Below are 27,575 nucleotides of genomic sequence, written 5' to 3' on the forward strand. Positions count from 1 at the left end.
TGGGCGGGGCGGGAGAGGAAACCCCGCGGGAGAGTCCCGGTCACCGCGGCCAGCGCGCTTGGCTGTTGCAGAAGCGGGCGGAAACGCCTCCGTTTTACAAAACAAAGCGGAGAAGCGGGAGGCGTGCGCGGTCTGCGGGGCGCTGACCTCGGCGGTGGGTCCCTCCGGTCCGGGCGTTTCGGCACCTTTGGGTGGTGATGGAGAGAGGCCTGGAGAGCTGCGGGCGCTCGGAGTCCAACGGCCTCCGGGCGCCTCCGATCACCGCGGCCGTGGACCTGCAGAGCCGCGTGCAGGAGACCCTGGACCTGCTGTCCCCGCAGGAGCTGAGCTACTTCCGCATCTTCCTCAAGTCTGTGGATGAGGAGCCGCGCGTGACCCCCTTGCGGCTGGAGCTGGCGGGCAACAGCAAGGAAAGGCTGGCGGGTCTCCTGGTGCAGCACTACTGCGAGCCCGCCTCCGCGTCGCGCGTCCTCGTCAAGGTGCTGCAGCAGCTCCGCCGCGCCGACTTGCTCCGCCGCTGGCAGGGCGCCGGGGACGCCGACGACCGGGGTGAGCTGGGGGCGGCCAGGTACCCGGGCTGCGGGCGGGGCCTGGTGAGCCGGGGGTACTGGGGATGGGGGGCCCGGCCCGCGTAAGCGCGGGGTTTGGCCCGGCTGCCCCCGGGGTTCCGGGCTTGGCTCGGGAACGGGACGCCCGGTTTGACTAGGGTGGAGAGCGAAGAGCCGGCGGGCGCCCTGGGACCCGGTGACGCGCGGCGGGAAGTGGGAGCTGGGGGGCGGGGGGGCGAGGGGGCAAGCAGCCCCGAGAGTCGCGGTTCCCGAGCGCGGAATGCGAATGACCCATCGAAGAGCAGCCATCAGGGTCTACCAGCACATTTTGGGGTGGGCTCAGAGATCAGATCGACTCAGCAGGCCTGAGATGCTTTGTTAACATGTACCTTCAAGAGATGATGATGTGGGAGGTTTCCAAATGATGTAGCGAGCAGCGCGGTATTGGAATTCCCGCTGTAGCATCTCCAGGGCATGAGTGGGGCGAAGGGCTCCTGTTCTTGCGCACCATGGGACTATTTGCCATTAATCCCAGGAAGATGTGGCTTATGGTCAAGAAATGCAGTATCTAACAGGTTAAGGGAGGGGGTTTCTCCCTCCAGATTTAATAAACATATGCACACTTAAGTGCGTGTGAGACAGAGAAAGCAGCACTTACATGGGAGCCATCGATGTAGACACTAAAATACACCGTGGGTGACTGCCATTAGCGTGCTTACGATCTGACTGAGCTTTGAGGTGTGTTACCGTTGCTGGTGGTGTTTATATTTGTAATGAGCGGATCACAACGGTGACGGCTCACCGAACACCCGCCGTGGCAAGTGGGCAGCCTGCCCGCCCGGAGGAGGCTTGGCTCTCCCTGCTTTTCGTCACCTGTACCAGCCCCATCACTCGAGCACTTCAGGTGTTCTCAGTTCTTTAGGCTTTGAGTCTCTCTTACTATTGGCAAAGTGGGTTGTTTTTTTTTCCAGAATCATCCAGACTACGCAAGATTATGGCTGTGCACTGTTGGATGCACCCAATAAATATTTGAATTAAATGCTAAGAGATTATGTTAAATTTAAAAAAAACAACAACTAGTTCCCTTTATTACGTCTTGCTCTCCTCTTCAGGAAGTACAAGTGCAGTAATGTCAAGCAATTACACCTTGTCCTTTTTATTGATTGCCTGTCTTTCTGCCCTTGCACCTAACTGGGTCTAAGGGAGGTCTTTTTTAGGTTTCTAGCCTTGTATGAGTTTGAAAGTTTCATAATCCAAGGAACCTGTTCTAAAGTGAGGTTGAAGCCTGCTGGACCTGAAAGCCTAAGAGACAACAGAATTCCCTGGGAAGAGCTTCCTGTAAACAGGAATGACAGTGGATTGATTGAAAAGGGGGAAAAAAAAATGTGGAAAAAATAATGCAGTCATGCCCTTTTTCTGTTTTATTCTCTTTCCATGAAAATTCATTCAGAGATTCCAAGAAAGATTCCAAAGAGAAGCTATGATTGTGTGGATGGCGAACTGGTAAATATTTTTGCTCTTTCTCCAGCACTACACACTGGTTTGGAATGAGGGTACTTAGCCATTTTAGCTGACATTGGAATATTTTTTATGCTGCTCTTGTTGGTTAAATGAAATTATCTGTATGGTTGTCTCAGGTGGTCAGATCTCAGTGCTTTCTGTTATGATTGTGAAAGATAAACATGAGCCATTTAAAACCATCTGCCTTCATTAGCCAAACAAGGTATACACTGCTGTTATTTCTGTTTTATAAATCAGGATAAATGAGGCACTGGGGGTTCGAGGATAACAGGCTGTGTGGCCTTGGATGGATGGCTATTTAAATTGCTGATTGTAGGGTTTGTTTGCTTATTTTAAGTTTTATGATGTAAATTTTCAGCAAATACTAAAATAGAATAGAAAGACAAATCTCTCAAACTCCAGCCCGATATACTAATGACCTTGCTTCAACAAATTAGTAACTTAGAGCCAATCTTGTTTTGCCTGGTTCCTGGCCCCATTATTTTAAAGCAAATCCAAATAACCTATCACATTCATCTACAGATACCTTAGTATGAACCTCTAAATCTTTAGTATGAGAAAGAGGTTGGTTCAAAACAACCGCAGTACCGTTATTCTACCTAAAAACAACTTCCTTAGTGTGTGCAAAGATGCAGTTGGAATTCAGATTTCATGGATTGGGTCCTGTCTTTTGCAGGTGTTTTTTGTTGTTGTTTTGTTTTGTTTTTTAATTTTTATTTATTTTAAAAATTTCTTTCCATTGTTCCAGAATTCAGATGTGTTGTTTGAATCAGGATGTGGACTCATACAAAGTCAACACAATTATTATAGCCTATTGCTTTGGTGTCTTAAGGCTCTTAGCTTAGGATACTTCTCCTCTTAGCTTAGGATACTTTTCTTATTGTTTACTTATTGAAGAAAGCAGGTTGTCTGTAGAATGTCTCCTATTCTAGATTTGGATGACTACAGCCCTGTGTGGTCATTTACTCTACTCCTCTGTCTGCTATGTTTCCTTAAAGGGATAGTGATAACTATACATAGGCATTTAAAATTGAGATTGGCCTATTAGTCCTAGTGCAGGGAAGATATTTGAAAAAAGGATAAGTCTAGTCACGCCTCCCCGCACCCTCCTTCCATGACTAATAAGAGACAGTCCCTGTTGCAGCTCTGATCTGAACTGGGAAACCTCACCATTGATCCTAAAAGAAATTCATTATTTCATATCGTGATGTGTTTGGATTTCTGAGTTTCATTTGATTTAAATGTTTTTGGCTTTCTTGGAAAATAGGACTGTTATGACTTGAGAGGCAAGCGGAAGGCTTTCGTCATGTGCGTGGAGAAGAACAGACCTGGGGCTCACCGGGACATCTGTCTAATGGAGGAGTGGCTTGGCCAGTGCCGGTTTGAGCACACACAGTGCATCGATCCTAATAAAATGGTAAAATTAAAAACAAAAATGAAAAAATGTAACTTATAATTTTCCTTTATTTTATTTTATTTTTTAAAATTGGGTTTTGGAGGGGCACCTGGGTGGCTTAGTCAGTTAAGCATCTCACTCTTGGTTTCCACTCAGGGTCCTACGTCTGACTCCATGCTCGGTGGGGGAGTCTGCTTTAGGATTTCTCTCCCTTCTCACTGCCCCTCCCTCTGCTCATGTTCTGTCTCTCTCAAATAAATAAATAAATCTAAAAAAAAATAAAAATACTGGGTTTTAACTCCTGGCAAGAACCAGGGCTTGCTGAGCACAATCCCATGAATGTCTTCATAAACTTCCTGATGCTTTTGTAATCTTAAGTGTGTGATACCCTGTCTCCACTTCCAGTCAAGCAGGGACCTCTTGGGCTCCAGTCTTGGCTAGGGCTACGCAGTTGAAGAGGGAAGGGGACCCAAGAAGGCATTCTTTTTTTTTTTTAATTTTTTTATTTTTTATAAACATATATTTTTATCCCCAGGGGTACAGGTCTGTGCTAAGAAGGCATTCTAAGCAAGATGGGCAAGGAGGCCCAAGGACAGGGCGTGAGTCTGGAGTAGGCAATTTCCAGAGCCTTTGGGAGCAGGAAAGACCTAGAAATCCCTTTGAGAAGTCACCAGGAGGCTGGTTTCTTGCATTCTAGCAGTGTGGGTCCTTGCAGGATTCACGTGGAACCTGGAAGAGGTGTAGAGAGGGAGTTGATAATCCTGGGAGGAATTGCATTGTGACCTAACTAGATGATACTGAAAAAATAATGTGGAAGAGCCGTGGTGGGAACTTTTGAACCCTAGCTCAGTCTTGACCTAGACCTAGCCTTTTTTAGGGGTAGTAACATAGGAAAGCCCTTCCTAGATCCCAGGAGTCTCTGCTAATGAATGTCAAGGAACAGCGCAGCAGGGGCTTCGGATTCCACGTAGATTGCCTGAGCGGGAATCCTGTCTCTTCCTAGTTCTCTTAAATCTGGTTCTCATGGGGCGGGCCTGATTTTTCCCCCTTATTTGGCCATGTGTAAAGACATTTCTGGTTGTCTCACCTGGAGGGTACTGCTGGCCTCTAGTGGGGGAAGAGCCCCCTCAGCAAAGAATTTTCTGGCTCCAGAAGTCCATAATGCCGTAGTTTTCAGGAGCCCTGCCAGAAATTGACTACTTTTCTCTCCCGGAATCGGGGTTGATGAGAGTGACTTGTCTTGGAGGGCTATGGTGATAATGAATGAGCTGTGTCAAAATGCGCAGAAGAGCAACTGCCCAGTAAGCTTTGATTTTATCATAGTTTCAGAGGTAAAAATAGACTCTTTCACTTTCCCCAAGGATTGTACCAGAATCTCTTACATATTGCATGGTTTTGAATCAGATGACAGATACTGCCAATGTTCCTTTCGTTTATTCTCTTAGGGGGCTCCAGTGGCTGCTTTTCCTGCATCCTGGCAACGTTTAGTTTATTTGTAAATATTAGCAGTTTTACTGGCAAAGTATTTCATTGTTCTTAGTTTCATTTTCCAGATTATTAATTTGGTTAGACATCTTTTGGCCCTTATTTTCCTTCTATAAATGGTTCTGTTTCCTTTGCCCTTTTTCCTACTGGGTCATCTTTTTCCTGCTTTTAGAGTTATTTTTCTGGACTTTATTCATTTACAAAATGTAGTACAAATATTTTTCTCTTGTCTCTGTTACTTGTCTTTGGATTTTTGTTGTTGTCTTAAGTTGTATAGAAGTCTTTTTAAATTTTTTTGTGAGTAAACATGTCAATCTTTCTTGGCGGCTTTTTGGTTTTGGTGTCTTGATCAAATCCCATGCCTTCCCAACTTAAAAAATGTTTAAATTATTTTTATGTACTATTTGTATAATTTAAGGTTTCCTTTCTAAGTCTCTGGAATTTTATTTTTTTGCTAACTGCGTGGTAAGAGGCTTTGCCATATGTCCAGATGGATAGTCAGCTGTCTCAGCATCTACTGAATGATGTGTCCTTCCCCCACATATTTGAAACTCCACCTTTATTGTGAAATAAAGTCCTGTATACAATTTGATTGGTTTCTAGAATCTAAAATATTCCATTCATATATTTGTTTATACTTCTGCCATTAAATCACAGTTTCACTCACTGTGATTTTTTTCTTTTTTTTTTTTTTAAGACATTTTGATGTCTGATATGACCTAGACCTCCTTTTTTATCCCCCTCCTTTTTGACTTCTGAATATTCTTGACACTTCCTGAACATCATCTGTTCTCTGTGAGCTTGAGAATAATCTGGTTAAATTCCCCTGAAATCCTTTGGGAGTTTGATTGCCATGACATGGAATAGAGATTCATTTGGAGAGAATTGGCAAATTAATAGTATTAACAGAAGCATGGGCTTGTCATGGTGTATGTTGCCTCTTCCCTAAAGCTTTCCTTTTCTTCATTTAGGTAATGTGTGTTTCTTAGGCTTATTCCTAGGTATTGTCCTTGTTTGGGTGTGACCACGAACGGGACCCCCTTTTCGTTATGTGGTTTAAGTGATTGTTGCCAGGGCATCTGGGTACCTCAGTTAAGTGTCTGCCTTCAGCTCAGGTCATGATCTCAGGGTCCTGGGATCAAGTCCCACATGCGGCTCCCTGCTCACCGAGCAGTCTGCTTCTTCCTCTGCCCCTCCCCCTGCTCATGCTTGGTCTCTGTAGTCTCTCTCTCAAATAAATAAGATCTTTAAAAAACATTAAAAAATTAATCGTTGTTGCCAGGTAACTGGTCGGGGGAAGCGTTAGATCTTTATGAGTTAATCTTGTGTCTGGTCAGATGTCTGGTCGCTAGTTCCAGTATTGGTTGATTATTTTATATTTCTAGATAGTCAGATAGTCATGGTATTTGTAAGTAATGAATTTTAGCTCTTTATTTCCCATATTTAGACTTCGTTTTAAATATTCTTGATGTAAATTCAATTTAATTAACATACAGTGTATCACTAGTTTCAGAGGTAGAGGTCAGTGATTCATCAGTTGCACGTAACACCCAGTGCTCATTACATCCAGTGCCCTCCTTAATGCCCATCACCCAGCTACCTCATCCCTCCACCAACCTCCCTCCAGCAACCCCCAGTTTATTTCCTATGATTAAGAGTCTTTTTTGGTTTGCCGCCCTCTGTTTTTATCTCATTTTTCCTTCCCTTCCCCTATTTTCATCTGTTTCATTTGTTAAATTCCACTTCTGAGTGAAATCATGTGATACTTCTTTTTCTGACTGACTTATTTAGTGTATAATACTCTAGTTCCATCTATGTCCTCGCAAATGGCAAGATTTCATTCTTTTTGATGGCTAAGTAATACTCCATCACACACATATATCACATCATCTTTATCCTTTCATCTGTTGATGGCCATCGGGCTCTTTCCATAGTTTGGCCATTGTGGACATTGCTGCTATAAACATTGGAGCGTATGTGCCCCTTTGGATCACTGAGTTTGTATCCTTTGGATAAATATGTAGTAGTGCAATTGCTGGGTCATAAAGTAGTTCTATTTTTAACTTTTAGAGGACCCTCCACACTGTTCTCCAGAGTGGCTGCCCAGTTTGCATTCCCACCAACAGTGTAAGAGGGTTCCCTTTTCTCTGTATCCTCACCAACATCTTTTGTTTCCTGAATGGTTAATTTTAGCCATTCTGACAAGTGTGAGATGGACTTCATTTAACTTTTACTCACTTTATTGAAGCGAGGAGCTGGGATCTTGGCTATGAGGGGCATGGGAGCAGTGGTAGCAGTCATTCCTGCCTTGCTTCTCTCTCTGGGGGGCTTGGTTCTGATGAAGTCTCCCCATAAGTTCTGGCAGGTGTATATTATTGGTAGACACTTCCATTCCCTTCCATTTCTAGCTTTTTGAGGGCATTAGTTTTAGAGAATAACAACTTTTATATGTTAAAACAAGCTAATGATATAAAATCTACATACACTAGCCTGTTGGAGAGCTGTCATTTTGTTGTATTTTGTGGTAGAGAATTGGAAATGCCCCAATTCTGTCAAAAAAGAACCAGCGGCACAAGAAGAAATCAACTGAAAGGGAAACAAGTTAAGGAAGTGGTGTTTATCTCATACTAATCCTGTTTCAGTTGTGATTTCTTTTCATATTTGCTATGTCTTCAGATTGCCTAGGAAAGGGGCTGTCTCTGGCATTTCTGGTTTTTCTTACCTCTAGTTCTTTTGAATATGTTAACCTATTTTACAGGAGTTAATTGAGAAAATAAGATCATTTCGTGATGGACTCAATGAAAGTAAAGATGATGTTGGCTGTTGCCTTGTTACCCTTATGTCCCACGGAGAGAAAGGCTTTATTAAAATGGAAGATGGTGAAAAAGTCAGCCTAGAGGACATTTTTGAAATGTTTAATAATAAAAATTGTCCAGCACTACAGGAGAAGCCAAAGATCTTTATCATCCAGGCCTGCAGAGGAGGTAAGTGAAGACTTCTTTGTGACAGTCATGTTTCTAAGAAATTCTCATCCGGATGATTACGAAAAGAAAAAGAAGTTCAAAATATTTGTTTTTGTTTTTAAAGATTTTATTTATTTATTTGATAGAGAGAGACACAGTGAGAGAGGGAACTCAAGCAGAGGAAGTGGGAGAGGGAGAAGCAGGCTTTCCATGAAGCAGGGAGCCCAATGCGGGGCTCGATTCCAAGACCCTGTGATCATGACCTGAGCTGAAGGCAGACGCTTAATGACCGAGCCACCCAGGCGCCCCTATTTGTTTCTTTAAAATCAGAGGCCCCTCAGCTGATGTGACTTTAGTCGTGTAGTGTAGTAGGGCCTTTCGGCTGGGAGGAAGGGATAGAAGGGGAGCTTGGGCTGAGGAAGGGTTTAAGTCCCTCACATCATTAGTGGGGGCAGGGGACCTCATGTCAGAGAGAGATGTGTGCAGTTTCCAAGGGCCATCCCACCATCCATGGGTTGCCAGGTGGCCTGTGGGGCTGACATCCAATCTCTGTAGCTTCTGTGGATATTTCTGTCTCTTGTGGAGATACAAGCTCATTGGGACTTGGAGTGAGGGCTCCTGGTATCTGTGGTGTATTACTGTAGTTTGTCCTTTTGTTCTTCAACAAACAGAGAAAAGAGACAGCGGTGTCGAGACAGACGATGAACCCATGGAGTCTGATGACGTAGCTGAGAAGAGGAGGCTGCCCACCTTCAGTGATTATTTCATCATCTATCCCACCCAGGCAGGTGAGACATGAGGGTAGATGACAGTGACACGCACTTTTCTTTCAGAAAGTCTGGGTCATGCATATCTTTTTTTTTTAATTTATAAATTATCAGTGCTTTACAAATTGACATGTATAAGGAGAATTCTTCACGTACCCATCTCTCTTTACACATGTTCTCACTTTTCAGAGATGACAGGTTGACATCTTACTGTCCATTTCTTCTGGGAAGGTATGACCCTCTGAGCAAAGGATCACATGGTAAATAAGATCATTGGCTTTCCTGTGAAAAAGGTCTTGGCCCCAAAGCTAGTTCTGCCATTTGCTATGTTGGAGAACTTCAGTATTTTTTTATCTCTAGATATATCAGTTTCTTCATGTAAAGTGGGAATGATGGAATTTACTTATGTCATTGAGATGTTATGGAAATTGAGTTATATAGCCGCAGACATGCTTATCATAATAACTAGCATAATAAATCCAAAAAAGGAAATTAGCTACTGTTATTACTAATACATTATGCTAATAATATTATAATCATCATTACTTCATTACTAATACTATTATTATTAATAATAAGGTAAGGTTCAAAAGAATCTTGTGTGTGAAGAGCCATCCCTTCACTTGGTGCACTTGGAGGAGAGTTAGAATTAAGAGGTCAAGGACATTTCTTTCGCTGGCCTTTATTTTTTTTTTTTTAAGTCATCTCTACACCCAACATGGGGCTTGAACTCACAACCTGGAGATCAGGTGTCACATACTCTACCAACTAAGCCAGCCAGATGACCCCCTTTAAATGTTTTTTTTTTTTTTTAAAGATTTTATTTATTTATTTGACAGGCAGAGATCACAAGTAGGCAGAGAGGCAGGCAGAGAGAAAGAGGAAAAAGCAGGCTCCCCGTGGAGCAGAGAGCCCGATGTGGGGATCGATCCCAGGACCCTGGGATCATGACTTGAGCCGAAGGCAGAGGCTTTAACCCACTGAGCCACCCAGGAGCCCCCTTTAAATGTTTTTATCTTAACTTCTTTCAAGAGGATTAAGGCAATTTATAAAAATGTATATGGAGTGGGACGCCTGGGTGGCTCAGTGGATTAAGCCACTGCCTTAGGCTCAGGTTATGATCCCAGGGTCCTGGGATTGAGTCCCGCATCGGGCTCTCTGCTCAGTGGCGAGCCTGCTTCCCCTTCTCTCTTTGCCTGACTCTCTGCCTACTTGTGATCTCTCTCTCTCTCTCAAATAAAATAAATAAAATCTTTAAAAAAAAAAATGTATATGGAGGGTGCCTGAGTGGCTCAGTTGTTAGGCAGCTGCCTTCAGCTCAGGTCACGATCCCAGGGTCTCGGGATCAAGCCCCACTCCGGCTCCCTGCTCAGCGGGAAGCCTGCTTCTCCCTCTCCCCCTCTTGTGTTCCCTCTCTCTCTGTTTCTCTGTCTCTCAAATAAATAAATATCTTTTTTAAAAAATGCATATGGACTTCAAGATAAATTGTAGTGAAGAAATGTAAACAAAGCAACATAGGAGTACAACTTAAAATGAAACATACTTAGTGGTAAGATGTGAAAAACAGCCCCATTAAAGTGAGATGTAAGATTTCACTCCTTGGTTATTTACCCGAGAGAGATGAAAGCACGTTGCCTCCCAGAGACTGGCACACAGATGTCTATAGCAGCCTTATTTGAAGTCATCAAAGACTAGAAACAGCCCAGATGACCATCGAACATATTGTGGTATGCCATACATGTACTAAAAGAAATGAGCTGCTGATGCCAACCAACCACAGAATTTATATGGAGCAGTTAAAGGCCAAGGTGAGGAACTTCATGTTCCAGTTTTATTGAATGTGTGCATTTTATGACTGTGTGCTGGGCTCTGTGTGTTTAAGGACTAGAGACACAGTATTGAATAGAAGAACTAAATACCTCCCCCTCCTCAGAACTTATGTGCTAGTTGGAGACAGACAATAAACATCGAGAAACTACATATTGTGCTACTTTATGATCCCATTTGTATAAAGTTCAAAAACAGTCGAAACTGACCTGTGGTGTCAGAGGTCAGGATAGTGCTTGCCCTCCCGCGTGCCGTGTTTGTGGTGCTCAGGACCAGAGGGAGCAAGAAGGAGACTCCTGGAGTTCTGGCCCCATCTTGTTTCTTTTTTTTTTTTTAAATATTTTATTTATTTATTTGACACAGAGAGAGAGAGAGATCACAAGTAGGCAGAGCAGCAGGCAGAGAGAGAGGGGGAAGCAGGCTCCCTGCGGAGCAGAGAGCCCGATGTGGGACTCGATCCCAGGACCCTGAGACCATGACCTGAGCTGAAGGCAGCGGCTTAACCCACTGAGCCACCCAGGTGCCCCCCATCTTGTTTCTTGATGAGGGCACCAGTTATAGGGAGTGTTCATTTTATGGAAATGTATTGAGCTGTTTTATATCCCTAAATATAAAACTTTTCAGTTTTCTGTGCGATGGTTACTTTTCAGTGGAATGTTTACTAGAAATAAAGTATGTTGCGTGACTATTGCTATGGAGAAAAATAATGCAGGGGCAAGGGATATAGGGACTGTCCCAGGGCAGGAGTGGAGATTGCAGTTTTTTTGTTTTTGTTTTTTAAAGATCTTATTTATTTATTTGACAGATCACAAGTAGGCAGAGAATGAGGGGGAAGCAGTCTCCCTGCTGAGCAGAAAGTCTGATGCGGGGCTTGATCCCAGGACCCTCGGATCATGACCTGAGCTGAAGGCAAAGGCTTAACCCACTGAGCCACCCAGGCTCCCTAGAGATTGCAGTTTTAAAACAGATGTATATCTGGGAAGCTGATCGTTGTGTAGACACTTGGGGGACACGAGCAAGAGTGAGCTCTGCAGATGTTTGAGAGGTTTTGTGTTGTAAGCTATGAATACTTCATCATACAGCAGTATCAAAAACTCTGTGTATAGACAGAGAGACCACTGGGATAGAAGAGAACCTAGAGGCAGAACCAGATATGCAGGGAAAGTAGGTGACAAAAAAGCCATTGCTGATCCGGGTGGAATGGGCTGTTTGGTAAATAATGCCGGGAGAACTGGCTTCTCCGTGGGAGAAAAATAAAAATTTATTTTCACATTTCTTGGCCCAGGATTCATTACATCTTTAATCATGTGAAATGTCCAGTCAATCGATAGTAATGCCCCTTTTATCTCTGGTATTTGTGGCTTTCTTCTTTTACTCTTTATCAGTCTTGCCAGTGGTGTCTTCAGTTAAGAACCTGTCTTTACTTTTATTAATCCCCTCTCATATCTGTTTTTGGTTTCGTTAATTTTGACTCTCGTTCCCATTGGTCTTCTTTTTGGGGGTGTTTATGCTACTCTTCTTTCCCCAGCTGTTTCAGCTTAGCTCATTGTTTTTGATCTTTTAAAAAAATAGAAGCATTTTTAGAGCTCTTATTCCTTCTGAGCACTGCTTTCACTCTGTCCTTCGCATTTTAACATGGAACATTTTTATCCTTCAGTTCTAAGAGTTCTTAGGTTTCCATTGTTCTTGTATGTGTTAGAACTATGTCTCTAAATTTCTGTGTTGGGATTTTAAAATTTGTCCTTTTGTTATTGACATCTGGTTCATTTGTGCGAGGAACTGAGAAAGAATATAGACTTCGATACTGATTTTTTTTTTAAAGATTTTATTTATTTGAGAGAGAGAGAGCATGAGCAGGAGGCAGAGGGAGAACCAGACTTCCTGCTGAGCAGGGAGCCGAATGTGGACTTGATCCCAGGACCCTAGGATCATGACCTTAGCCGAAGGCAGACGCCCAGCCAACCGAGCCACCCAGGTGCCCCTACAATACGGATTTAAAATCTGTTGAGACTTGGGTTATGCCTTGGTCTTTAGTAAACTTTTTTTTTCCCTTAATTTTGAAGATTTAGTTATTTTTTAGGGAGAGAAAGTGAGAGTGTGTGTGCCTGGTTGGGGGCGGTGTGGGCAGAGGGAGAGAATTTTCAGACAGATTCCATGCTGAGCAGGGAGCTCAACGCAGGGCTCATCTCACAGACACTGAGATAAACCAAGAGTCGGACACTTAACTGACTGAGCCACCCAGGCACCCCTCTGGTAAACTTTTTTGATGGCATCTGGTATCTCCTAGATACTCTGTGTGTGCTTAATGAAGAATAAATGTTCTGCACTTGTTGAATGCAGGGCTCTAAATATTTCTATCAGTTAAGCATAATTGTGTTCAGTTGTTTTGTGTCTCCACTAAATTTGTCTCTTTGACCTGCCAGTATCAGAGATAAGCGTGTCCATACGTTATATTACTGATAGGCCTGTTTCTTCTGTAGTCCCAGTGGTTTTGCTTTATTTTGACACAACTTGAGTAGAGCCATACGATTTTAGAATTGTGGTGAAATATATAGAAGAAATAAGACAAAATGCTTTAAGCACTCTTTAGTGAATCTACTGTCCCAAGTAGTGCTTTTTTGTTTTTAAGATTTTATTTATTTATTTGACAGAAAGAAATCATAAGTACGCAGAGAGGCAGGCAGAGAGAGAGGGGGAAGCAGGCTCCCCACTAAGCAGAGAGCCCGATGCGGGGCTCGATCCCAGGACCCTGGGATCTGACCTGAGCGGAGAGCAGAAGGTTTAACCCACTGAGCCACCCAGGTGCCCCTAAGTAGTGCCTTTCTTGTGATATTGGCCTGGTGTACTGTTCAAACTGTTTTCTATTAACCTTTTTGCGCCTTTATGTTTTAAGTGGGTCTCTTTTAGATAGGATATAGCTGTTTTTTTTTTTTTAAGATTTTATTTATTTATTTGACAGAGAGAGATCACAAGTAGGCAGAGAGGCAGGCAGAGAGAGAGGAGGAAGCAGGCTCCCCACTGAGCAGAGACCCCCCCCCCCCCATGGATGCGGGGCTTGATCCCAAAACCCCTGGGACCATGACCTCAGCTGAAGGCAGAGGCTTAACCCACTGAGCCACTCAGGCACCCCTGTTTTTTTTAAATTTAGTATGGTAAATTTTAAATGGTAAATTTTACTGGTAAATTAGGGCAATTTGTCTTTGTTACGACTTGATGTATTTGCCCTTTTGCAATTTTGTTTTGTGCTATTTATTTTTCTTTTGCTTTATTTCCTTCCTTTATGGCCCTTGTGTTTGCTTGATTTTTTTTTTTAATTTATTTTCTATTTTTTTTTTAAAGATTTTATTTATTTATTTGACAGAGAGAAATCACAAGCAGGCAGAGAGGCAGGCAGAGAGAGAGAGAGGAGGAAGCAGGCTCCCCGCAGAGCAGAGAGCCCGATGTGGGACTCGATCCCAGGACCCTGAGATCATGACCTGAGCCGAAGGCAGCGGCTTAACCCACTGAGCCACCCAGGCGCCCCTGTTTGCTTGATTTTTAGTTTAGTATGTTAGTCTAACATTTTTGTCCCCCCTACTGATCTGGAGGGTAGACATCCCATAATTCTTTTTCTCATGGTTCCTTCTGAAATTTTATACCTATGCAGTAGCCTAAAGTTAATTTTAAAAAAGCTTATTTTTACTCCCTGATGATTCAAGTAACCTTGAAATACTAATTCCGATTACCTTCTTCCACTCCACTCATTCCCATTACCTTTTCCCCCACCTAAGTCCTTGGGTTGCTTCTGTTGATTGTCCCTCATGGTGGCTTGTTTGTGTGTTTGAAGTCTTAGTTCATTTGTTGACTCTTCGTCTGTGGGACTCCTGAGAGCACGAATAGGAAATACTTTTCTTTAGGGAGGATTTTTATTCATGTGGACCACTGCAACTCTCTTTGGGATCACAGGCGAATGCAGGAATCTCTGGCTGAACTCCAGCATCTCCCGGGCACACCTTTAAGGCTTTCGTGCCCTCGCTAGAGGTGGTCCTAGTCCCTTGGACAGGGTGCAACTCTGCGTTTCATGTTTACTTTCTGCTTCGAGCTCAGGTTTCAGTTTCCTTGTTTGGAAGAATAGGAGCCTTGGAGATTTCCATGAATTCCCATCAGCCCAGGATAGCATTAAATGTTTTATTTTAATCAAGTTTTACATCTGGAGGAGCAAAGTGGAAAATTTGGAATATGTGTTAAAATCTTTCAGGGTTATCCACTTTTATTTCATCAGACAACACATAAATGGCCTGGCAGTATACGAGTATACTCGTATATATACCCCGAGTATACGTGGGGATTGGAGCAACAGGTACTTCCGTACACCACTGATGAGAGCAGATTAATCCTACCTGTTTGGAGAGCAATGTATGCTTCCTAGTAAAGTTAAAGACATGTTCATCCCATGACCCGACAGTTTCACATCTGCATATATACCTTAATGCTGTGGTCCCCAAACTGGGGGGCCACAGTGAAGTCACACAGCTGTACTTAATTCTGGGAGTCAATAGCTGAAGGTTGTTTATGATTTCTACAATTAGATTATGCTGCATTCTTTAAGTGATACCCTATCTTGGGGGTACTAGGCTTTGGAGGGTTGCTGAGATTTAAAAGCAAGTACTTAGGTATTCTAGGTTGAAAAGCCATGCAGAGTCCAACAAGTGCATACATCACATTAGTAAGTAATTATGGTTCTTTAAGAATGAAATAAAAATATTACTTGTCTTTCAATTTGTGTGAGTTCTTTCACCCTGAGTGGCCAGTAAGTTATTTAGATAATAATACTGAGCTTAGACCTAACTGCTTGCATAAATGGAACTCTGAGATACATCTTTTGGTTTAGGAGCAATGCAAAAAAAGTTCCTAAGACACTAAGGGCACCATGAACTGAGAAAGTTTGGGAACCTCTGCATGGGGGAATCTTCTGCACATGTATATACATGAGATGAGATGACCAACTGCCCCAATTTGTCCAGAGATGGAGGGGTTTCTTGGATACTGGACCCAGTGTTAAAACTGTAAAGTGGATGAATGAGGGTGCATTAAGCACTCGAATCTGGGCACTTCTTTGAAATTGTTTATAGGAGGGAGAGTGAAGTGGCTGGAAAGCTAAAAACCACTAAAAGTGGTTTTTATTCATACTGTAGAAAGTACTGTACCCCAGTTGAAAAGAATCACAGTGGAGAAGTTTTAAATGGAACAATGAATAAAGATAAGCCAGCTATAACAATACAGATTGTATTCCTTTAACATAAAGATTTGAAAACACAGTAATACAATCTGTTATGACTGAACATATAGTGGTAAAAGTATAAAAATATGGCACAAAGAACAGCCAACATCTTTGTAACAGGGACTGCTTCTGGTAGAGTACAGAAGGTAGCGAAGTGGGACAGAAGGTAATTGGGGAGAAATTTCAAAGGAAGATTCAGCTGTATTTCACCAGAAGAGAAGAGCTGGAACAGATAAAGCAAAATGTTTTCTGTTTGTTAAATCTGGGTGGTGGATGCATAGGCCTTCGGTGCACTATTCTGTGTTCTTATTTGTTATTTTTGAAGAGATGGGGGCTAAAGAAAGAAATTGGAAACTGTAGATACAGCAACTCTGATGCTATAAAGGGAGTTGAGAAATAGACAATCTGGATGGTGATGAGGGAGCAAAGTTTTTGTTGTAAAGATGGGCGGTACTGGTGCACAGCTGCTGAATGAATGATCCAGTAGAGAGGGGACTTTTTTTTAAAGATTTTATTTATTTATTTGAGAGAGAGAAATAGAACACAAGTGGGGTTGGAGAGGGAGAAGCAGGCTCCCCTCTGAGCAGGGAGCCCAATGTGAGACCCGATCCCAGGACTCCAGGGTCATGACTTGAGCCCAAGGCAGATGCTTAACTGACTAAGCCACCCAGGCATCCCGAGGAGGGAGATTTTTAGGAGAGACTGCAGGAGCCGCAGCTGATAGAGCCGAAATTTTGAACTTAGGCATCATACATCTACAGGGGTTAAGTTAGGCTGATTTTTCAAATGGAAGAAAGAAGTTGCCCTTTTCCTCTGTGGGGAGTACTTCAGGAAGAGCAGATGTGAGGAGGAGGGGAAATCCAGAATTTGGAATGGTAATTAGCTGTCCCAGCAGACAGGCAAAGAAGGCAGTTGATTGTTTAAATCTGGAATCAAGTGAGTGAGCTGCATTGGAGAGAGAAGTGTGGGAGTCATCAGCTTGTAATGTTATTTAAAGCCATAGTCCTGGATGGGGTCATGGGTTTTGCACCAACATTTATAGAATGTCAGGATGGAGAAGAGTCAGCTATGGAGACTAAGGAGCACCCACTGACATGGGAGAAAACCAGGTGGGTGTGGTGTGCTGGAATCCTGTTGCAGGAAGTGTTTTAAGAAGAAGAGAGTAACAAATCAGGCCCTGCTGACAGGTCAAAAAAGGAGGTGGACACAGAATTCATTGGGCATTTTGACAAGAATAACTTGGGGTGTGGACAAAATTGTGGACCCAAAAGAGCAGAACTACAACTACATCGGATAAAAAGGATCAAACCCCAGAAATCAAGCCTTGAGTAAAAAAAGTCACAGTAGACTTGGCTTTGTGTTGCTTTTATTTTTTTTTTTTTAAAGTTCAAGGGAAAACACAATGTGGTGTTCAAAATAGTATGTAAAAGTATGTATGTATATGATAAAACTGACAGCGGTGTCTGTGTGGGAGGAGCACACAGGTGGGTGCGAATCTTCCTAATATGTGAGTCAGTGAGCAAAAGACCCAATACAACATTGAGTTTGGGCTATTAAGTGATAATTCCTAGGGAACCATTAACCTGGAGAAGATGCTCGATTTATAAGAAGAAAGCAAACAATATTGAAGTACCTCTTTTTATCAGATTGGCAGAGATCAGAAAGTTTGAATGTATGCCATTGTTGAAGAGGTAAAGAATATACTTATTAATTCCTGGCAGGACTGTAAATTGATAGCATTTCTTTGGAGGACCACTTGGCATTGTCTAGCAAATAATGCAAATATAAATGCCAATATAATTATCTTCCAATTATTTAGTACATGTGTGAGTGACATGTGTGCAACGATATGCAGTGACATTGTTTATAATAGAACAACCTAAACATCTATCTATAGGGGACTAGTTAAATAAATTATGACAAATCATAGAGTAAATACTATTTAATCAAAGGAAGAAGCTCTTTATTGATGATGAGCAATCTCCGAGATGAACTGGCAAAAACAACAAAAATCAGGTTCTAGAACAGCATGTATAATATGCTGCTGAGATCAGGAGGAGGATGAGTGTACCCTCAAATATGTATGAGCTTCTTTGTACATGGTGTATATCTGGAAGGATACACAAGAAATGGATATATTGGTTTTCTTGGGCATGGGATGAGGAGAGAGAGAGGGACTTCTGCTGGATTCCTTTTGTAATTTAAATTTGAAACCATTTGTATTTGAGTCTTTTTTGTTTTTACTTTAATTTTTTTAAAATTTAAATTTTTAATTTTAAAGATTTTATTCATTTGTGACAGAAATAGAGAAGGAGAGAGAGCATGAGCAGAGGGAGAGGGAGAGGGTAAAGCAGAGTCCCTGCTGAGCAGGGAGCCCAGTGCAGGGCTAGAACCTGATGTGCGGTTCGATCCCGGGACCCTGAGATCATGACCTGAGCCAAAGTCAGACGCTTAAACATCTGAGCTACCCAGGCACCCCTTTTTCTTTGTTTTTAGTTTCCCTGTCTAAGTGAAATTATATGGCAATCTTTCTCTGTCTAGCTTATTTTACTTGGCATAATATTCTCTAGTCCATTCATGTTGTCACAGGTGGCAAGATTTCATTCTTTTTTTATAAATGGGTAATATTCTACTGTGTGTGCACATGAAAGATAAATATGTAAAGATACATATATGTGTGTGTATACATATGTATATCTATATACATACACGGTCTGTCGATGGGTGAATTGTGAGTCATTTGGATGTATTGTCCATTCAACAAATGGATTTAATCACCTCTTGGCCTTTTGGCTAAGATCATGTGGAAAAAAATAGATTTAAAACATTTTCGAGTTATTTTCTTTTATAATTGGAAGATTTCAGTAAAATTCAGGTTTCTGTCATCTTAGCTTACCAGAAACATTTATACCAGCTACCTGACCCCAGGGAGTCCTAGAGCTTGTCTCTCCTGCTTTGTGACAGAAGCATGTCATCTGTGGGAGAGAAACTGCAACAAGATTTCACCTGTTTATTGGCTATTTGTAGTTAGTCATGTGGTTGCCACTCATGTTCTATGGCCAGAGTTCTCTAAACAACTTTATTTTTTTAAAGATTTTATTGACTTGAGAGAGGGAGAGAGATCGTGAGCGGGGGTGGGATGGGGGTGGATTGGTAGGGGGAGAAGCAGACTCAGGACCCTGGGATCACGACCTGAGCCAAAGAAGATGCTTAACTGACTGAGCCACCCAGGAGCCCCTCTAAACAACTTCATAATGCACATATCAAGAATCCTGGTCCTAATGATATTTTATTTGACCTTGTTTCGTAAATCTGTGGACATTTCCTAGCTTTCGACCAGAGTCTAAAGTTCTCCAATATCACTCATTAGACTCATTTTTTTGTGGCTGAGAATCTGTCCTGAGGCCTGACCTCATGGCCATGGACTTACGATCACTGATTATTTTCAAAGCAATGAGAAATTTATAATCTATCATTTGATAAGAGACTTGGCAGCTACTCTGATTGTTGTTTTCCTGACTTGCTCCTGATTCTTCAAAGGGGTTGAGACTGTGTTGGGTCAGAGGTTTTCAAATGTTATTTGCCATAACCCACAGGAAGAAATAGCTGTGGTGTTTCACCCAATCTAATGCCTTGATTGTTAAGACATATCATTATTTTGTATCCTTAAGAAACTACCAATTAATCTATGCCACAGAGGAGATTATACAGCACATCCAGATTTCAGATTGGTGGGAAAAAAAACTTTGGTTTTAGAATTGATAAAACACATAATTCATTGTAGTCTACTACATATTTTATATAGAAGTACAAATATACATGTAACACTAGTTTTGTAAGTCATAGCTGCCCTTACTACATTTGAACTACTTTAATATTTTTTATCATACTCCATTTTATCCCATTATTTTTTTTAAAAGGCAGTTTCAATCTGCTAAATTGATTTCTTGACTGATTATTGAGCGACAGTGTGCAGCTTAAAGCTCACTGGACAGGATGGATTGTCAAGCTTTGTGATGAGGTGTTTCTGACTCAGATTTACTCTCAGAGGAACAATACTGAAATTCCTGTATAGTTCCCACGCTGAACAGATACATTCTGTGGACTTGTTTACAACGTCATGGAGGTGTAATTGAAGTATGAGCCGTATATACCCCACGTGTACCATTCGAACACATGGGAATATACATTCATGACACCATCACCATGATCAAGATCAGCAAAGACCTCTGTCACCCGCAAGTTTCCTCATGTTGAAATCTATCCCTGCCTCTGTCCCCATCCTTGGGTCACCACAGTTGTACTTCCTGTTACCACAGGTTAGATTACATCTTCTGGAATTTTATATAAGTAGAATTAGATATAGTTTTTTTTTTTTAAGATTTTATTTATTTATTTGACAGAGATTACAAGTAGGCAGAGAGGCAGGCAGAGAGAGAGGAGGAAGCAGGCTCCCTGCTGAGCAGAGAGGCTGATGTGGGGCTTGATCCCAGGATCCTGGGATCATGACCTGAGCCGAAGGCAGAGGCTTTAACCCACTGAGCCACCCAGGCGCCCTGTGAATTATATATAGTTATCTGTGTTTCCTGACTGCCTGTCTTCTTCCACTCAACCTAATGGTTTTGTGATTCATCCTTGTTGCTTTATCTATCAGTTCATTTCCTTTTATTTCTGACCAGTATTCAGCTGTGTGAATATAACACAATGTGTTCAGCCATTCACTGGGTGAACATTTGAGTTGTTTCTAGTTTTTGGTTATTAAAAGTAAAGGTGCTGTGAACACATGTATGGAAGTCTTTGGGCATGTGATTTCTGTTTTTCTTGGGTACATACCAAAAAGTGAAATGGTTGGTTCATACTGTAGGTCTATGTTGAGGTTTTTTGTTTTTTTGTTTTTTTGTTTCTTCAAGATTTTATTTATTTATTTGTCAGGTAGAGAGAGAGAGAGAGAGAGAGAACACAAGCAGAGGGAGAAGCAGGCTCCCCACTGGTCAGGGAGCCAGATACAGGACTTGATCTTAGGACCCTGGGATCATGACCTTAGCTGAATGCAGATGCTTAACTGACTGAGCCACCCAGGTGCCCTGTGTTTGACTTTCAAAGAAACTGCCAAATTGAAGATGGTTTTTCAGAGTGGTTGCATCATTTACATTCCCGCCAGCAGTGTCAGAGAGTTCCAGTTGCTCCACATCCTCGTGTAATCAGTTGTCTTGAGCTGTTTTAAAAATTTCAGACAATCTGATGGGTGTGGAGTAGTATCGCCTTGGGGGTTTAATTTGCATTTCTTGGAGGACTGCCGATTATCTTTTCCTGTACATATTGGCCATTCATTTATCTTCTGTTGCTGAATGTCTGCTCATATCTTTTGCCCAATTATTTATTGGGTTGTCGGTTTTCTTGTTATTTTGTAAGAATTATGTATGTATTCTGGATACCAGTCCTTTGATATGTATGTACTACAGATATTTTTTCCCAGTCCGTGGCTGGCTTTTCATTTCCTTAATAACATCTTTCAAAAAACAAAAGTTTTGCGGTGTCTGGGGCGCTCAGATGGCTAAGCAACTACCCTTGGCTCAGGTCATGATCCCAGGATCCTGGGATTGAGTCCTGCATCACGCTCCTAGCTGAGCGGGGAGTCTGCTTCTCGCTCTCCTTCTCCCCATGCTTGGGCGCTCTCTCTCTCTCTCTCTCTCAAATGAATAAATAAAATTCGTTTTATTTATTTTTTATTTGTTTTTTAAAAACAAAAAACAGGGCGCCTGGGTGGCTCAGTGGGTTAAGCCGCTGCCTTCGGCTCAGGTCATGATCTCAGGGTCCTGGGATTGAGTCCCGCATCGGGCTCTCTGCTCAGCGGGGAGCCTGCTTCCCTCTCTCTCTCTCCCTGCCTGCCTCTCTACTTGTGATCTCTCTCTGTCAAATAAATAAATAAAATCTTTAAAAAAACAAAAACAAAAAACAAAACTTTTTAATTCTGACAACATTCAATTAATCAGTTTTTTCTTGTTCTAGTTCATGCTTTTTGTGTTTTAAGAAACCTTTGCCTGTGTTGCAGTTGCAGAGATGTCCCCATGTTTTCTTCTGTTCCAACCTAGATTTATTAATTAGAGGGTAAAATTTGGGATTCCCATCAAATTTCCACACTAAACTGACATGTTTCATGTTTTTTAATCTAACTAATAATAAAAAAAATTTCACTAAACTTTTGAGGACCCCAAAATGAATTCTATATGGGTGTGTTTTAGGGATATTCAGCTTAAAATCCTAAAGCAAAAGTCAGACATTAGAAAAAAAAAAATAGAGAAGAGAAAATGAAGTAAATATGGCAAAATGGTGATAACTGTTGAGTGTAGGGGATGATTATATGGGGAATTTGTTAAACTTTGCTTTCTTCCTTTGTGTATATTTGAAAAGCTTTATTTTAAAAATTCATATAAAAGAATTGCTCTCTTGAAGGTTTATGCACTCCTGGTCACAGGAGTCCCCTGGGAGGCTCAGGTGTTTCCCCTTTTCATGTCTGTGCTTCTGTATTCTCAGTTCAGAGCCATTTTCCAGGTTTAAACGCGGGTGAAAGACAAAGTTTGGTGCAAAGAGAGGAGGAAAATGGATGAAACATCTTGTGTTTGCTTTGTAGATCATGTTGCTTTACGGCACCCTCGCACTGGGTCCGTGATGATTGAAGCGATGTCTGCAGTCTTTAAACAGTATGGAAATAAGTGGCACATCGCTGACTTCTTCACCAAAGTAAGTAAATTCCAAGGGAGCACGTGCTCTGTTTGTCCTAATGGTAATGGCACTTGTTGAGAGCGTTTTCAGGAGAAGGTTGACTTTAGCCATGAAGACTTAAGAGATACTGAAAAGTTGCTTGGAAATGATGGGCTGATCATGAGTTTTGATGATGGCAGCATTCAGAAAAGTTGGCTGAGTCAACTGCTGAGGGAAATGGGTATTGACACTTTCTGTTCTTTGGCAATACGCGTACATCGGGTCTGAGGTGAGCTTTCAAGTTCCTGCCTGCTCTGTAGTCACCCTTGCAGTCAGCTTTGGCCTGACTCCACTCCCCTCGAAGGGGGAATCTTAGGACTTCTTCAAAGACCGATTCTAGCTCACATTTGTCTCCCCAGTTTATAGCCCATAGTACACATTTGTTGAATGAATGCCTGTGTGCCCAATAATGGTAGATTTATACACAAACCATAGTTTGGAGAATGGCCCAATTATTGTTGTTTATCATATCAGGATTAATGGGCAATTTTCTTCTCAATCAGAGAGTTTTACACCCAAAGAAAGCTAATTAGAAAAGACTGTAGATGACTACAGTAACGTGGGGTACCTGGGTGTCTCAGTTGGTTAAGCGTCTGCCTGTAGCTCAGGTCATGATCCTGGAGCCTCCGGATCAAGTTCCACATTGGGCTCCCTGGTCAGTGGGGACCCTGCTTCTCCCTCTGACCCTCTTCCCTTCTCACGCTCTCTCTGTCACTCTCTCTCTCTCAAATAAATAAAATATTTTTTAAAAAGAGAGTATAGTAACAAAGATGCTATTAACATCTATTATCTATTGCATGGCTCACTCCGGATCAGTTACTGTTCTCTGTGCTACACAGATACTAATCCCGTTTAAGCCTTCCAACACCCCTCAGGCAGTGTGGGATTTGTATCCACTGTGACAGATGGGGCCTGGTCAGTGGTCGAGCTGGCACTGCAGCCTGGGCAGGGTGCTTCTAGAGTTCATGCTCTAATCACAATTATGTATTAACTACTCTACTCCCCTCCAAGGTATGGTCACTATTTTTATTTCTTTAAAGTCAAAAGATTTATTGCTAATACTTTACCTATGATGCTTAATAGCTTTTAAAACTCCTTTTCGCCTCATTTGAGGTAAGACCTTGGGGGGAAACGTTATAGGGAGGGACCACAACAATTCTGACACTCATTTCACCTGTATTCCCAAATATCTTATATTGCTTAGTTTCTCTAAGGATACAGTTTCTTTTCTTTCTTTCTTTCTTTTTTTTTTTTTTTAAAGAATATAGTTTCCTGTCAGCTTCTCAGGAATATGTTATAATAAAGACAGATTTAACCAACTATAAATAGAAATTCATTTTAGCTAAAGCTAACTGAAAAATTGTGCTGACCAGTGTTCTTCAAGCCTTTACTGAACACCGTTTATTTTTATTTATTTTTAAAGATTTATTTATTTTTAAAGATTTTATTTATTCATTCGACAGAGAGATCACAAGTAGGCGGAGAGGGAGGCAGAGAGAGAGGAGGAAGCAGGCTCCCTGCTGTGCAGAGAGCCTGATGCAGGGCTCGATCCCAGGACCCTGAGATCATGACCTGAGCCGAAGGCAGAGGTCACTGAACCACCCAGGCACCCCAAGATTGATTTATTTATTTGCGAGAGAGAGAGTTCATGGGAGGGGCAGAGGAAGAGGAGACAGAGAATCCTCCAGCAGACTCCTTACAGAGGTGCGGCTCGATTCCCAGGACCCCAAGATCATGACCTGAGCTGAAACCAGCAGTTGGCCGCTTAACCAATTGAACCACCCACATGCCACCCTTCATTTTTAAAGCACTTGCTGAGTGGACAGTAGCAAGAAAAAAAAAATCCAGAAATGAGTGTGGTGTGGCCTTTGTATTAAAGGCACATGCAGCCTCGTTAGGTAGCAGATGATAAATGTACTTACAACGAACCCTGAGATTGTAGAGCTGTGGGATGCTTTGGACATAGCATAATCCAACCCTTTCATTTTACCACGTGTTCCCAAGGCTCAGAAAGGATTCATATCTTGCCTGCCATTATTCCAGGGCAAGTCGAGACCAAACCCTGCTCTGTGGACCTAAGTCTACTGGTTTTCTCATCTAGAGTGCTGCATTCCAAGCGCTTGGTGGGACATGCTCTTTCTAGTGCCATTTGCATCGCTTTCTGGAATGCATAGCATTCGGCCGTTTCTTTCTGTAGTGTTCACTAACAGCCTTTTGCTCAGTGCTTTAATCTCTCAGGTGACAGTTTGTGCTTTAATCTTTCAGGTGAATAATAGAGTGGTACACACTGAATTTCATCTACATGAGGAACCAATTAAAGTATCACTCGTCATGGAATCAACTTTAACTAGATTTGTGTACTTCTGATATCCGGAAGATGAAAAACTAAGGACTGCTTTGTAACGGACTTTGTGAAGAGCTGAGAGCATTTGTAGCATTGTACTAATAGTTATCGTTTTGCATTATCACTGTCACCGGTTGTATTTCTCCAATTCGTCTTGCATATATACGGTATTTTTCTAAGATTGAACCATGCTTATTTGACACTTAGAAATAATTCGATTTCTTTTAAAAGATGCCTGTTTTTTGAAAATGTTTTTTCTGAACTATTATCAAACCTCAGGAGTCCAGCTACATTGTGGATCATTTTATCATGTGCTTCCCTTACTGGTTACACCCCATCCTCCCCCACTTGGTGCTGGTGTTTGTCCTCATTTTCTTGTCTGTCTTCAAGAACTGGCTCGATATAGTCTTGACCTGTGTTTCTTCTGATTTCCTCCGTATTATTGTAGCCAGACTCGTCTCTTTTTGACTCCATAAGCCATTCTCTAATCTTACCTGGATGTTCTCATTTGCCCTCTGTGCCCTTGATGCCTCATATTTCTCCCTTTCCTCCACTCCCCAGCTTCCTCCCTGCTATGCAGTACCTTTGAACTACCATTTTTCCCTGCCTGGAACGCTCTGTTCTACCCCAGTCCATTTGGTCCTTCAGAGTTTGGCTCAAGCATATTTTGCACAGGGAAGCTTTTTGCAATGCCTCATGCTAGGTCAGCCTTTTCTGTGTGCTCTCGGACACCTTGCTTTTCTTCTGCAGCACTTAGCACCAACTGTACTTAAATGCTATGTAGTAGCCATTAAAGCTCTCTCCAGTTCAGTCATAAGCTGCAAGAGGCAGAGGCCAGGTGTCTCATTCATTCCTGTGGCCCAGCTTCTGTCCATACCTTAAGATACGCAGAAGCACTGTGATGAATGTTTACAGAATGACTGGTCTCTGTCTTTCAATTATTTTGTCCATTCCTCAGACCTCACCTCATTACCTGTGTACATCTAGCCACCTTCTAGTCATCCCCACCTGCTTGGATGTCCTGTGGCCACTTTAACTGAACAAGTTGGAAGTCAGCCTTACATTTCCCTTAAATCTCTTCATAAAACCCATCTCATTGTTAATAATTGACTCCCCACTGCCTGCAGAATATACTCAAATTCCCCTAGGAGAATATCCCAAGTCCTTCTCTGTCAGGCCTTAACCTATACTATTTGTACACTGCCTGGGTCTTGACCACACCAGGTGATTTGCTCTCCCTTCAATAATCCCCTCACAGAATCAGACTTGTGGATTACTCAATGTTAAATGAATGCTCTTGGCTATGTTATCATAATTCGTTCTCTCCTTTCCTACTGAAATGCCCTTTGTTCTCATTCTGTGCTTACCATGCATTCCTTAAGATGCAAATTGGGTCCCATCCCATTAGAAGGAAAACCTGCATGTAGACCAGTGATTTGAGAGTAATGAACTCTGGACTGAGTTTAAGTTCTCAGTGTAATTGTGTTCTAACTTCTGGTGTAACTTTGGACTATATTAAACCCGTTTCCACATCACAACAGGAGATCTGGCTTGGCTGAGAACTCATTCCACTGGACTTCAGTGAACTTTGGCTTCTTAATAAACTGTTCGTGAGTATCCTGCAGGTGTGGCTATTCCTGAAACTAGAGGTTCTTACTGGCAATTGCATAAGACTCTGGTGCCTGATTGAGGATACAGGTGTTTGGTGAAAATGCTCTGAAGATTGAGGGTCACAATGAGTGAAGCAACCCAGATCTCCAGGCCTGTCTCCATTTCAGGGACAATTGTGTCCTTTTCAGTTAATGTGATTTCTGAAGTATATATGTGTATGAGTGATTTTTTTAAACTTTTGAGTTTTGATATTTGATATGTAACTTTGCTTTTTTATAGAGCATTAAACTGTCACCTTGGTTCATAAAATATCTGGTGAGCCTTCTCTGTTCACTTGCATGCTGTGTGATCCTAGTATTCCTGGCAAAGGGGCTCATTCCTGGGGGACAGCAGTAGCATAGGGGCTTATTTCTGGGGGACAGCAGCAGCTGAAATAGGCAATAGCTCTTATTTCCTGAGAGAGGTTAAGTGACTTCAGAGCACACCGTGTGGCAAAGCTGAGATTCTATTACATGAACAACTGCAAGACAAAAAGTGCCAAGTGAGAGGGGGAAGTTGCAAGACAGAATCCTTTTGGTAGACAGAAAGAACCTACCATTTTACTAAGGGAATGAGAGCTTTGGGACAAAGGAGGGAATGGTTATTTTGGAACATTGTTCGGGCTACTGCAGGTAAGCTTCCTGGAGAGGACTGTAGCACAGCTGGGTACCAGACCTACAAATGAAGGAGGAAGTCCACCTAGAGAAGGAGGTGTGAAGGTGTCCAAGGTGAACTTGAAGCTTAGGCCCATATTCTCTTAGTTGTAAATCAGAACAAGAGTTCCCCTAGCCATTCAATGTCTTGTGAAGTGTAGCTCCAAAAGACTACAGTCCTTAGTGTAGTTTTATATTTGGAAAAAAAACTTAAGCCAAATTTTTATCTTACTCTTTTTTATTTTAAAAATTATATATTTATCTACTTGCCAGAGAGAGGGAGAGAGAGTGCACAAGCAGGGGGAGCAGCAGGCAGAAGGAGAAGCAGTCTCCCTGCTGAGCATGGAGCCTGATGCGGGACTCAATCCCAGGATCCTGAGATCATGACCTGAGCTGAAG

The 27,575-nt window shown here is 42.2% G+C and overlaps 1 protein-coding gene across 1 annotated transcript; it reads left to right on the top strand.

The window, feature by feature from the left end:
- On the top strand, positions 1-26,793 carry LOC101673308 (caspase-14). Its single transcript, XM_004759306.3, has 7 exons — positions 1-549; positions 1,999-2,051; positions 3,337-3,486; positions 7,709-7,934; positions 8,585-8,701; positions 22,399-22,508; positions 24,795-26,793. Exons 1-7 carry the CDS (start codon positions 198-200, stop codon positions 24,894-24,896), a joined length of 1,110 nt encoding a protein of 369 aa, XP_004759363.2. The 5' UTR covers positions 1-197; the 3' UTR covers positions 24,897-26,793.
- The last annotated feature ends 782 nt before the right edge of the window (positions 26,794-27,575 follow it).

This window comes from Mustela putorius, unplaced genomic scaffold (genome assembly GCF_011764305.1).
Source record: "Mustela putorius furo isolate JIRA1106 unplaced genomic scaffold, ASM1176430v1.1 tig00003834_pilon_pilon_pilon, whole genome shotgun sequence".
In the NCBI taxonomy this organism is placed as follows: Eukaryota; Metazoa; Chordata; class Mammalia; order Carnivora; family Mustelidae; genus Mustela; species Mustela putorius.